General features: G+C 45.2%; 1 protein-coding gene across 1 annotated transcript in view; it reads left to right on the plus strand.

Annotated features, from left to right (window-relative positions):
• The first annotated feature begins 9,859 nt into the window (after nucleotides 1–9,859).
• The window catches only part of VWDE (von Willebrand factor D and EGF domains), a 104,128-nt gene continuing 100,076 nt past the window's right edge, over nucleotides 9,860–13,911 (plus strand). The window contains exon 1 of the mRNA XM_044294065.1: nucleotides 9,860–10,020. Coding sequence (XP_044150000.1) covers nucleotides 9,942–10,020 — 79 coding nt within the window. The 5' untranslated portion in view covers nucleotides 9,860–9,941. The remainder of the gene's footprint in view (nucleotides 10,021–13,911) is intronic.

A 13,911-nucleotide genomic window follows, 5' to 3' on the forward strand; every position in this document is an offset into this window, starting at 1 on the left:
AATGACATCGATCAGACGACTTTTCTTTCTGTGTTGATTCCCCGCAGTTTCATGACTTTGCTCGGTTCTTTCTCACTTTTATACAATGTGAAGCAGAAAACAATCCCTGGGACCTGATATTTACGTAATACATTCCAGGTCCCTCTGCGAGGCATCAGTCTTACCCTGTAATAAAGCGATGATCCCCACAAGGAGACACAACACAGTCTCCCTCCCGACAGGACTATAAACCCCAGCAACTTTGACCTTTCGCACAGGCGTAAAATTAAGCGGAGTCAAAGTGTGGTGAATACTGGTGATGTGAGAATGACTTCTGCCCCTCGCCTCCTTACTGTATGCCCATGGGGGCAGCCTCGGCCAGTCCACCCCTGCCTCAGGGTTGGAGATGAGAGAATTCAAAGCATCCGATATTAGGACGCAGAGCTCATTGTCACAGGCAGTGGAAATCATAGGTTGAACTTTAAGGGAATGTCCACTTTTTTCATTATGTGTTTTTTGGGTCCAAAGTTCTGCACCAAACTAATGTAATCAGTTTCTATGAGGAGGTAAGTTCTAGACGTGACAGCGGCGAATCAATGGATGTCGTAAATCTGGACTTCTCCAAAGCATTTGACACTGTACCACATAAAAGGTTAGTATATAAAATGAGAATGCTCGGACTGGGAGAAAACGTCTGTATGTGGGTAAGTAACTGGCTGAGGGATAGAAAACAGAGGGTGGTTATTAACGGTAAATACTCAGATTGGGTCACTGTCACTAGTGGGTACCTCAGGGGTCAGTATTGGGCCCTATTCTCTTCTTTATATTTATTAATGATCTTGTAGAAGGCTTGCATAGTAAAGTATCAATTTTTGCAGATGACTACAGAGGGCAGTATACTATATATATATATACTACAGAGGGCAGTATACTATATATATATATACTACAGAGGGCAGTATAATATATATATATATATATATATATATACACTACAGAGGACAGTATACTGTGTACAGATGGATCTGGATAGATTGCAGGCTTGTGCAGAGAAGTGGCAGATGAGGTTTAACACTGACAAATGTAAAGTTATGCACATGGGAAGGAATAATGCAAGTCACCCGTACATACTAAATGGTAAAACACTCGGTAACACTGACATGGAGAAGGACCTAGGAATTTTAATAAACAGCAAACTAAGCTGCAAAAAACAGTGTCAGGCAGCTGCTGCCAAGGCCAATAAGATAATGGGTTGCATCAGAAGGGGCATAGATGCCCGTGATGAGAACATAGTCCTACCACTTTACAAATCACTGGTCAGACCACACATGGAGGACTGTGTACAGTTTTGGGCTCTTGTGAACAAGGCAGACATAGCAGAGCTGGAGAGGGTCCAGAGGAGGGCAACTAAAGTAATAACTGGAATGGGGCAACTACAGTACCCTGAAAGATTATCAACATTAGAGTTATTCACTTTAGTAAAAAGACGACTGAGGGGAGATCTAATTAATATGTATAAATATATCAGGGGTCAGTACAGAGATCTCTCCCATCATCTACAGTATTTATCCCCAGGACTGTGACTGTGACGAGGGGACATCCTCTGCGTCTGGAGGAAAGTACAAATTGACCCCCCCCCCAGTGGACAAGACCCCCCCCCACCCCCCGGGTCTTGTCCACTGATCCGTTAGGCTGCTGCGCCGCGCGGTCATAAATTCAGTAACTTCCGAGCGCTGCGCAGCGGGTCACGGGTCTCGCAGGATTATGCGCCGCAGGACGGGGTTGCGCTCTGAAGTGACTGAACTCATGCCTGCGCAGCAGCCTAGCAGTTCAGCGGACAAGTACAAGGTAGGGGGCAAATTACATAATATGAGGCACTAGTGTGTTGGCAAATTTGTGAGGCAGTGTGGGGGTCAAATCACTTAATGGGGGCAGTGTGGGGGGCAGTATTACTAATGAGGGCATTCTAGAAGGGATTACTATTGGTGGGACTATGAGGAGCACTATTACTATGGGGGCACTATTATTTCTTCAGGATAGTATTTGTGGTATTGGGGCCAGGGCACAGCGAGCAGCAGGATAACACTGGGGGCACCCTGGGTTGGGGGATGATGATAGAAATGTGAGGAAGATAAGATGTCCGTGTGTCACACTCTGCAGAGACGAGGCGGCTGAGAGAAGTTGTCTGGACCGAATAAAGAAGATGATGACAGAGAAGATCTACATCGGAGGAGACGTCACCTGGAGGCCCTGGATGTGACAGGTACGTGCTGCTGTATAGCGAGTACAGCAAAATGCGGTGTGTGGGGGGAGGGTCGATTTAGGCTCCATTCACACGTCCGCAACGTGTTTTGCGGACCGCACATTGCCGGCACTAATAGAATATGCCTGTTCTTGTCTGCAATTGCGGACAAGAATAGGACATGTACTATTTTTTTGCGGAACGGAAGTGCAGACCCGGAAGTGCGGATCCTCAATTCCGTGTCCGGGCAGTACATCGTCCTGCCCCATAGGAATGAATGGGTCCGCAATCGGAACGAAATTGCGGACGTGTGAATGGAGCCTTAGAGAACTGGGCCAGGGTTAATGCAAAGTGTTAATATGCACTGTAACTATATGAGCCCGGTACTGTGTTGTCACTGTGCATATTAACCTTTTACTGTGATGTCACTGCATATTAATAGGGATAAGAAAATAAATCCCCTATCTAAAGGTTAGGAGATAAGTGTCTGATCGGGGGGGTCCGGCCGATGGGATCCCCCACGATCTCCTGTATGGTACTCCGGATCTCCTTGTGCCCGGAGCGGTGGTCAACTCTCCCCCTCCATGTATCTATGGGAGAGCCGCAGATACAGCACTTGTGTATCTCCGAGTCTTCCATAAAGATACATGGAGGGGGAGTGTTGACCACCCCACCGCTCCGTGCGGTGGTTAACACAGCTTATTTCTTGAGGACTGAGCCGGGGCGCCGTACGGGAGATCGCGAGCATCCCAACGATCTTCATGGGGGCCTCATGTTCGAGTTTCGCCTAAGGCCTCTAGAGCTGCCTCTGTACACAAACATAGAAGAGGATTCTTTACGGTAAGAGCAGTGAGACTATGGAGCTCTCTGCCTGAGGAGGTGGTGATGGTGAGTACAATAAAGGAATTCAAGAGGGGCCTGGATGTATTTCTGGAGTGTAATAATATAACAGGCTATAGCTACTAGAGAGGGGTCGTTGATCCAGGCAGTTATTCTGATGCCTGATTGGAGTCGGAAAGGATTTTTTTCCCCCTAAAGTGGGGAAAATTGGCTTCTACCTCACAGTTTTTTTTTGCTTTCCTCTGGATCAACTTGCAGGATAACAGCCCGAACTGGATGGACAGATGTATTTTTTTGGCCTTATATACAATGTTACCAATTTCCTAATAAACCTTTATACCGGTGTGAACTCTTCTTTTTTCTGATACAGAGCTCAAAAGCTATGGCATAGAGATGACTTATAAAATTCTGCCTACAGCCACCACTAGAGGGAGCTTAAGAGCCTACTGCTTATACTTTGGAAATAACACAGTGTGCAGTGAGATCCCCCTACTAGTTGCTGCAGGTAGACATTCTGCCAATAGCCACCACTAGAGGGAGCTCAGGAGCTTACAGCTTATATAACATTGTACTCAATAATAACAGAGTGTGCAGTGGTCTCCCCCTACTGGTGGCTTCAAGTAGACATTCTGCCTGCAGTCACCACTAGAGGGAGCCTAGGAGCTTACGGCCTTTAAATTCAACTCAGTAATACATGTAACACAGTATACAGTCAGCTCCTCCTAGTGATGGCCTCAGGTAGACATTCTGCCTGCAATGAGTGAATGAGTGAATCTGGTCTGAGGTAAGTGAAGTAGACAGGTCTGGGTTCTGTATACAGTGGGTTCTGGTCTGGGGTCTGTATACAGTACATGGGTAAATCTGGTCTGGGGTCTGTATATAGTTCGGTCTGGTCTGGTGTCTGTATACAGTGGGATGTCTGGTTTGTGGTCTATATACAGTAGAGTCTATTCTTGGGTCTACATACAGTACATGAGTGAATGGGGTGTCTGGGGTAAATGGAGTGGACTGGTCTGGGGTCTGTATACAGTTGGTCTGGTCTTTGGTCTGTATACAGGAGAGTCTGGTCTGGGATCTGTATACATGGGGCTCTGGTCTAGGGGTATACAAACAGTAAATCAGTGAATCTGGTCTGAGGTACGTGGGTCTGTATAGAGTTGAGTCTGGTTTGGGGTCTGTATACAGTGGAGTCCAGTCTTGGGTCTATATAGAGTTGAGTCTGGTTTGGGGTCTGTATACAATTGGATGTCTGGTTTGGGGTCTTTATACAGGGGGTCTTATCTGGTGTCTGTATAAACATCTTATCTGAGGTCTATATAAATTTAAGAGATCTGGTGTGTGGTCTCCATTTATTTTGATTTACTTATTTAAACCTATATAAATGAAAGCATAAGAAAAATATTGTGCAGACATGACGTTCCCATCTTTGCAATCTCTCAGATGTCTTTTTTCAAAAGTTAGCAAGTACAGCATTCATCTACATAGCCTTTCCTCTGAGTAACCAGCCGTGATATCTGCCCCATTCCATGATGTGACCTCCCTAGGGGTTGCTTGTTCCTCTGTAGGAATGCATGGCCAAATGCTTAACAAGAGATCACTCACAAGAGAAGAATGAGCCTAGTGGTGGTCCTCTGCAGGTGCTTCTGGATAGAAAGGACTTAGTAGGAAATACTTGAGTCATCTCACTGTCTAAATAATTGAAATCTGTGACATATGATGACCCTACCACTGATTGACCGCAACAACCACGAGGCAGCCATTGATTTATGATCATAAGCTCACTTACATGCACTGGTGAGATCTCTAGCACTGTTTATCCTGGACATCCTGTTTCATCATGAATAGAACGCCAGAATAACAGTAAAGACAGACATGCAGAAAGAGAGATAAGGTGCAACAAGGGTATAATTCTGCCAATCATTGCATATACTGTTCAGTTCCTTTGGAAAGATAGGTTTGTTATCCTTGGCCTTGAAGGCACAGGTACTTCTAGCAGGTCCCAGCTGAGCCGAGGGGGCATGTGTATGAGGGGTGGGGAGGTACATGTTGCTTGAATAGGCATTTAGCTGACATCTATCTTACACTTATGGACAGATTTGCTATCTTGGCCCAAGGAAACTTTTGGTTTTTAGATATGGGGACAAACCGAGGAATGCAGATAGGTGACCTATGGTTGTATGGTTGTATCTATGTTGTAGCTAAAGAAAGACTCAAAAGAGTTCCAGGCATTAAATTAGAAAATCTGACAATTGCAAAAATTGGTGACTCCTAAAAATAATTGGTTCTAACTGGTGATGACCATAGAACTTGTGCTTCTCCAGAAGGTCCTGTTTTCTGGATTCTCGATGACTTGTCTTCTTTGATTGTCTCCACTCATCATGTCATCAGTGAACTTAAACTCTTCGTGGAATAATTGAACCTTCAGTAAATTTTCTTCAATATTTGGCTTAACTAGGTAAAAAAAGCAACTATGGTTTTCTTAAAGGACTTCTCCAACGCCAAAGTTGGACTAATCTTTTCCTCATTGCCCAACTTTCAGATAAACAGATAATTTATTCATAGACTGGTCAGTTCGGATCCTCAGTCTCGATCCATCAATACTTTTGGAGACCCTCTCTAAGTCTTCAATCCATGTTCTACCAAGTACTAGTCTTAAGGTGGCCCTATACAGTACATTAAATGAATGTCAATTGAATGTGCCATTTTCAGTGGCATCGGCTAAGAATCTAATGTGTATTGGGTTGTCTCGACTCTCCCCCGACAGCAGATACCAGGGTAAAGTAAGAAAAGAGTGTTTGATTTCAACATGTCTGATACTTTTGTTCGGAAGCCACTGGAGTTCGAAAGCTACTGCCAGCAACCCAGTGTGATTTCTGGCAGCCGCTTCCAGCAAAGCATGTGCCTGCCAGAGCACTTGAGATGATTAAGCAGGTGCCGGCTGCTTGGCTTGGCCACATTTTAAAACTGGCTCCCTCTACTGGGCAATGGTGGAAGTATGAAAACTCATTATTTAAAGGGGTATTCCTATCTGGACATTTATGGCATGTCAACAGGATAAATTCATAAATGTTGGATAGGTGCAGGTCCCACCAATGGGACCCACTCCTATCTCAAGAATGGGTTTCCAACGTGAATGTAGAACAAGCTGCACATGTGTTACGTTCTTTCTCTCTTCACTGTTATGGGCCGAGCTCTTGGTATGAAAGTGGCTCAGAATGGATGATGAATCTGGTGCTCAGCGAGACATTTTTGCATAATGCTTGCCAACTATTGGTTGGCTTACTGTATGCACAATTTTGGAGAATCATGTTGCATGTTGAACCATGCTCCTTTCCTACAAACCATACCCAATTTCCAGCTAAACCACCTCCTCTCATTAACCGATTGGTTTTTTTTTGTGCGCATTTGGTTCATAAATAGGCCAGAAATTTGTAAAATCTTAGCACATTTTGCTTACCAAAATCTTTTATGGCAAATTGGGGAAATTTAAGCCAAACCACCGAAACCCACTGGAACTGCCTGGTCAGTTTTTACATAAACCCCATAAATGTTTATGCCCTGACAAGCTGAATTGGCTGGGATTGTCTCTGAAAATCTAGGCATGTTGTTGACCATGATTTTGCGACAAGGTCTAGGTACAATCACATTAGCAAATTTGTCTGGAGAGTAACTTACAGTATGGGACAAAGAGAATCACAGATACGGAGACGAGAACTTAACTTTTCGATTTCACTATTTGAGAGACGTCCACCATTAGACCTTCTTTATCCATTGACCAATTGGGGAACCATCGGAGAACATTTATTAATAGTAATAAAGCCTAGGACATGGCAAGTAAAGTTCAACTTAGAAGCAATCGGAGCCATTGCAAATAGTTGACTAACCCAAGTTGGCTTCATCCTCATACAGTATCTAATGGGTGGTAAGAACCTTGCCATGGTCACCACTAAGACAGGGGTTGGAGAGCAATCTATCCCTGATACCAAAAATGGGTGCCATTATTATCTTTGCTATTGGAACTCTTAACTTCTATGTATACCCAAGGTGGACCTTGGTGAGATTCCAACAAATATCCTATGACTATGGGCAGCATAGGGCTGGAGATATCTTCTAAGACCAAAGGTGTAACTTTAGTCCCTGGAAACTCTGCAACAGGACCCCTACCTACTATAAGTGTTCATGCACACGAATGTGTGTGCCCCATGCCCAAGGTGTGGACTGCACGGGCACCGCTTGTGTGCACACCATTTGTGGATGTGAATGGGTCCGCGATCTGCAAGAGATGGTCCGAACTGCAAAAAAATAGGACGTGTTCTATTTTTTTGCGGTGTGGAAGGCACGGACCGAAATCCCACAGAAGCGCTTCGTAGAGCCTCCGTGGCCATCTGATCCGTGCCTCCTTATCTTGCAGATTGCAGACCCATTCAAGTCAATAGGTCCGCATCCGTGATACGGAGTGCACAGGGCCGGTGCCCGTATATTGCGGACCACCGCATGCGGTCCGCAATACAGGCACGGGGCACACACGTTCATATGCATGAGCCCTGAGGTCTTATGTGATAGAGGTGTCTTTGGGCTTGGAGAGACCCAAGGACATTGTCCTAATGATGACTGTTTGGGAACAGACAGATAATGAAAGAGCGGAGGAGATAATGAGACTGTAGAGATAATGAGGGTGGTAGTCGTCTGCTGAGATCACACAGGAAAAGGAAGGGAAATAAGGTCCTTACAGCTAGGCTTATAATTAGAAGAACCTTTATCTTTACAGTGTATCTTAGGCCGGGCTCACATCTGTGTTGGGACTCTATCCGGTCACTGTATCCAGCGTACATGCTGGCTATTGGCTGGATAACAAATACTACACACGGCATTTTTTTGTCTGGCCGATAGCCGCATATATGCTGAAAAGAGGCCGGGTCCCCTTACAGTGAATGAGGATACGGCGGTGCACGGTGGCATCTGGCTATGCTGGATACAGGGAACTCCTGCAGTCCTGACGACTGCCGGAGTTCACAACGCATATGTGAACGCAGCCTTATGTGATGGTTGCTATCCTATGTATAATAATTAATGCGGGAGATTATTAGGGCTGGCGTTCCATGTGTCTGCGCTGGAGTAAGAGGCGCCTAAGTTACTAAGCGCTGCAGACATGGTAATAAAGTTAACGCATCTTCTGGTAACCTGAAAATCAAGGGTACACCAAGGGTATTGAGCTGTTGTAGAATTGAGCTATCGTTTACACCGGGTTCTGGCATAAATTGTAGTAAATCTGTCAGGCTGTAAGAGGCCATGGCTCCTGATTTAGAGCTCGTTCACACGACCGTTGGTGTCTCGTTCCCGTATTGTGGACCGCATTTGCGGATCCGCAATACAAGGGCACCGCTCCATTGTCATTCCTCATCACGGATGCGGACCCATTCATTTCAATGGGTCCGCAAAATCCGGAGATGTGGAACGGAAGCACGGAACGGAACACTACGGAAGCACTACGGAGTGCTCTCTGGGGTTCTGTGCCTCCGCACCGCAAACAAATAGAACTTGCTCTATCTTTTTGCAGAACGGAGGGATCACGATCCCCATACGCCTGCCCCACGGAAGGTGCCCGTGCATTGCGGACCGCAATTTGTGTTCCACAGTGCGGGCTTCACACCGTACACTGATGAAGCTGGCGGAACAGAAAGAATGAACTTGTGAGCATTGGAACGTCGGTCATGTTTAGGGTTGAGCGAACCCAAACTGCAAAGTTTGGGACTGTACTGAACTTTGCTAGCTCGGTTACCTGGACCCCGACTTTTTTACTGAAGTTTGGGTTCGATGTTCGGGTGATTTTATTATTTTCCATTATAACATGGAAAATAATAGCATTCTTAAGACAGAATGCTAAATAAAATGGCCATTGAGGGGTTAAAAATAATTTAAAAAAAACTCACTTCATCCACTTGATCGCGCCGCCGGTATCCTCTTCTTTCTTCAGGACCCGCAAAAGAACCTGCCATGACGTCACCGCGCTCAACCCGAACTTTGACCTGGTGAACCCGAACTCCCACGGGTTCGCTCAGCTCTAGTTATATTCCCTGACTTTGGTCCATTCTTAATAATTTTGGACATCACCTTTGTTGTCCCATCTCCTGACACGTCCGTTTTAGTACATCTATTCTTATGACTCTATGTTGTGTCATTCCTCTGTTATTCCTGCTAGAAATTCTGAGTGAATTGCTAACAGTTTTCAATGGAGGTCCAGCTGGGTGTTACCAGTTGAGGGTGGATGCGGTGTCCCTGCCCAGCCTGACACTCTCCGATCAGACTGCTAGCAATTCATTCATAACTTCTAGTGGGAATAATAAAACAATAGCACAATTTGGAGTCATAAGAATAGATGCTCCAGAATCATTACATGGGGTACCAGATTATCAAATATTCTGGATTATCAAAGATTTTGAGCGCATAAACCTTTCCTAAAACACTATCGACAAAAGGTTATATAACTGAATAAAACACAATATTTCCTCCAACCCCTCCTACAAAAAAAAAAAAAAAAAAAAGGCATGAGCTTTAGAAAAAAAGTCATCCCCCAAGATTCCTCTTCTCCTCCAGTCTGGGATTGTGGAAGCGCAGGACACAAGAAATCCATCTCAGCTCTTCCTTAGATCCTCCTCTGGAGGAGGCGTGCCCCCCCCCCCCCCCAGCCTGGCTAGTATTACAGAGGTGGACACTGTCACAGTCCTGCAGCTCTGCTATTGCAGAGAGGATCCTCACATGGAAACTGACGGAGCTCCCAGCCCTGCGATCCAGCCTCACTGCAACACAGCAGAGCTTTCTGCGCTGGAGATCCGTTACATTAGCACCAGGCTTTAAAGGGGCACCAATCCCATTTGTAACTATGGGGGTCGTCTCTGTACAAATTTATTCTGGGATGTGGATTATACTGATGGTTTTGAAGCCTGGAAACTGTCAGCAAGGTAAGAATGTATTTATTTATTTATTATTTATTTTTTACATTAGTTGCTTTATTATTATAATTATTACATATTTATGTAGCAGATTTCTGGTCGGAAATTCTGAAACCGACTGCAGGTCTAGAGACCTAAGCTAACCGCGTCATTGGGTTCGTTGAGGGTCATTAGACCCATGATGGGGACAGAAATTGCAGCCGCAGTAGGGTACACAAATTTGCCTGCGTAATCTTACCTGAAACCTCCTTCTATGGTGCGGTACAGGTAGTCACAGGTAAGGCTGGGTGAGGTTGGGGGCATAGCGTTCAGAAATGTGCCCAAAATATGCCCCAGATGTAAGCCTATATTTCAACTCCCTGTAGAAGTCTATGGGCACTTTATATGTTGGGGGAATTTTCCTCTATATACGTATTGGCCGTAGGAAATGTGAACCTATAAGTGATTGACATAGCGCCGTCAGAGTGTGTGGCGGTGTACATTGTGAAACCGGCACTTACAGGGAAGGGCTTGTTCACACGACGTGCCATGTTTTGCGGTCCGCGTTTGCCTTCCGCAATTTGCGGAACAGAACAGGAGGCCCATTATAAAAAATGACTATTCGTGTTTGCAAAACGGACAAGAATAGGACACGTTTTTTCATTCTTGCGGGGCCACGGAACGGAGCAACGGATGAGGACAGGACACGGAGTGCTGTCCGCATCTTTTGAGGCCCCATTGAAGTAAATGGGTCCGCACCCGAGCCGCAAAAAAATGTGTCTCTCGGATGCGGAAAAAAACCTCAGTTGTGTGAATGAGCCCTAAGGACTATAATAATCTAGAAGCATAGAAATACATTGTGTAAGTAAAGCTGTAACCCCCCCTCAAGTAATCATTTACTGTAGTCGTTGTAAAAGCCCCCCCGACAGATCGATACATTGTACGTCCATGTAATTAAGCATCTGGTTATTTTACTTAAAGGGGTTCTGCACTTTGTTTTAACTGATGATCTATTCGACACCCAAGACCCCCGCCGATCAGCTCCAGCAGCGCCGCGGCCTTCTCGCTGTTTACCGCTGGCCCAGTGATGTCACAACTAGTATCAACTGGGCGGGGCTAAGCTCTGTTCACTTGAATGGAGCTTAGCCCCGCCCACACTAGTTGATACACGTCGTGACGTCACTGGGCCAGCGGTAAACAGTGAGAAGGTCGCGCCGCTGCCTTCTCAAACAGCTGATCGGCGGGTGTCCCAGGTGTCGGACCCCCGCCGATCAGAAGCTGATGATCTATCCAGAGGATAGATCATCAGTTAAAACAAAGTGCAGAACCTCTTTAAAGGGGGTGTCCACTTTTTCCTAGAAGAGTTTCTTAGAAGTGTCTTGGACCCCCAGCAATCAGCTATAATCTGTAGGGGAGATCTCCAGCAAGTGTTCCACTCTCCTACAGCACCACCACAGGGGAAATGAGGGTATTACACAGTCCAGTCTAATTTAAAGGAGGTTATCCCATGAATAATGTACATAATGTAGTACATTAAAACCTCTTTCTAACAAAGCTAGAACCAGCCCTGTACCTCACATGGATCCAGAGATCTCCACATTCATTGCTCCAATTGTTCTGCTAGATTTATTTCAAGCTGACAGCTCAGGGGGCGTGTCCTTTATCAGGGGGCGTGTCCTTTATCAGGGGCGTGTCCTTTATCAGGGGGCAGTCCTTTATCAGGGGAGCAGTCCTTTATCAGGGGAGGAGTCCTTTATCAGAGGGGTGTCCTTTATCGGGGGGGGAGTCCTTTATCAACGGAGTCCTTTATCAAGGGAGTCCTTTATCAGGGGGGTGTCCTTTATCAAGGGAGTCCTTTATCAGGGGGGTGTCCTTTATCAAGGGAGTCCTTTATCAGGGGGGTGTCCTTTCTGCAGCAGCTGGTGGCAGTTGAAGGATGGGACTGAGCATGTGCTTCCGCCTTAAGGAGCAGGACGGAGAAATTAGAAAACGAGCAAGCAGCAGGTGGCGCTGTACAGATAGATTTAATTGAATAACTCAGTAGCTATAATACATTTTAAATTACATGCAATTACAAAAATATTCGGATCCAGGTGCTGGTTTGAAAACTGTAGAATATTTTTCATGGGACAACCCCTTTAATGGGATGTCCGTGTGATGGTTGGACGTGCGGGCTTCACTTCTATAGGACAGGAACTTGATTGACCTTTCTATAGGTATGTTCTATATGTTGTGTTATGTTAGGGAATTACATAACTAGTGATTCCTTAGTGTACAATTCCCCCCTTTTGTGTTTAAATCACCAATTTTCAATATAACATCTCTGCTTGCTGTCAGTGAATGGATGAATCAGCATTTATAATGGAGCCTGAGTACTTCTTACAGCTGAGAGTCTGCTTCAATTGTATCCAGGTTTATACAATGCTCTGTTAGCTAAACAGCCCGGACTCCAGACTGATACGTTTCACCTGCCCTGATACATTGTTGCAAGCCATCAGCAGAGGAAAGAGGTTTGTGCTGCTGCTGAGTTTACTGTAGCTCACGGAGGATTGTGTAGACTGGATTCAAATGTAACAAACCCTCAGCTGTGAAAAAAAAATATTCAGTCAAGAGGAATTTCCAGCCTCGGAATATAAACAAGAATGTTCCCATTCACAGACGATAAGCAGAGATCTAACAAACAATAAAGAATTCATGCACAAAGTGGAAGCTCTTATTATATGGAGACTGCGCTTTATGTAGATCTGAAAACTCCCTTTAATTAATTTTCAGAATTTTTTCCCATTTGCTGTTTTTCCAGTATGTGCAAAGTATGGTGTCCGACGTGAAACGGTGAATTACCGGCGCACTAAATGTAAACCAGATGTTGTCTTCCATAAATGACATTCACATGTAATGCACAGTCCTCAGTTTGCAGAGCGAGCGCAGGATAATTACACTGGAGCTGTCTGCAAGCTATCGCTCTGTGGTAGCATCCATTTAAAGCAGGCATCCTCAAACTGCGGCCCTCCAGATGTTGCAAAACTACAACTCCCAGCATGCCCAAACAGCCTACAGGTATCAACCTACAGCAGGGCATTGTGGGAGTTGTAGTTTTACAACAGCTGGAGGGCCGCAGTTTGAGGATGCCTGATTTAAAGGGACAGTCCACTTTGAACAATCCATTTTGTTAGAAGGGTTCCCCCCAAAAACAAGCTGATGACAGGGTGTCCAGCCATCAGCAGTAATTGGTAAACGGGACCTGGTGGCAAGTATCTATTTTTCTTACAGCGCCTCCGCAGGGAAAAAGAGGTATTACATATTTTCCATAGGAATTAATGGGCAGCTTGTTTAATGCCTAGGACCTACCAGGTCCTCCAGAGGGACAGAAGCTCTTTGTAGCCTCCGAGGACCACTCTGGCAGCTGCTTATCTACTTTTGATACTCACAGCAATGATGCTCCCCCTCCCCCACATACACCAAGCACATTGGGCATATGCCCCGGGTTGCCTGTGTTCATTCATTTATATGGCGCCAACCTATTCTGTGTAGCGCTGTACATAGATTTCCATCACTCACATGGGTCCCTGTTCCCTTTGGGGCTCAAAATTTAAATTCCAGAAGATGTTTTTGGAGTGTGAGAGGATGGCGACAAAAAAAGTGCATCTATCGAATTCTGCAGATTAGTAAGAAAGGGAGTGGAGTAACAGAAGAGTGCGGGATCGTTCTGTAACCATGGTGACACATAAGTCTGCATCAGCGCTACATACAATATAGTAAAGACAATGTAACCAAGTCTATGTACAAAGTGTCTTCATTGTTTATTTATTTTTTATATATATAAAAAAAAATTGGTTGCAAAAGTATACGGAATGAAAGGAAAGCCACCGGGATAGGCTAAAGCAATGTAGGGGGAGGATGTGAGCGAGCTGACGTTTTTGT

Source organism: Bufo gargarizans, chromosome 5 (genome assembly GCF_014858855.1).
Source record: "Bufo gargarizans isolate SCDJY-AF-19 chromosome 5, ASM1485885v1, whole genome shotgun sequence".
NCBI classification, from domain to species: Eukaryota; Metazoa; Chordata; class Amphibia; order Anura; family Bufonidae; genus Bufo; species Bufo gargarizans.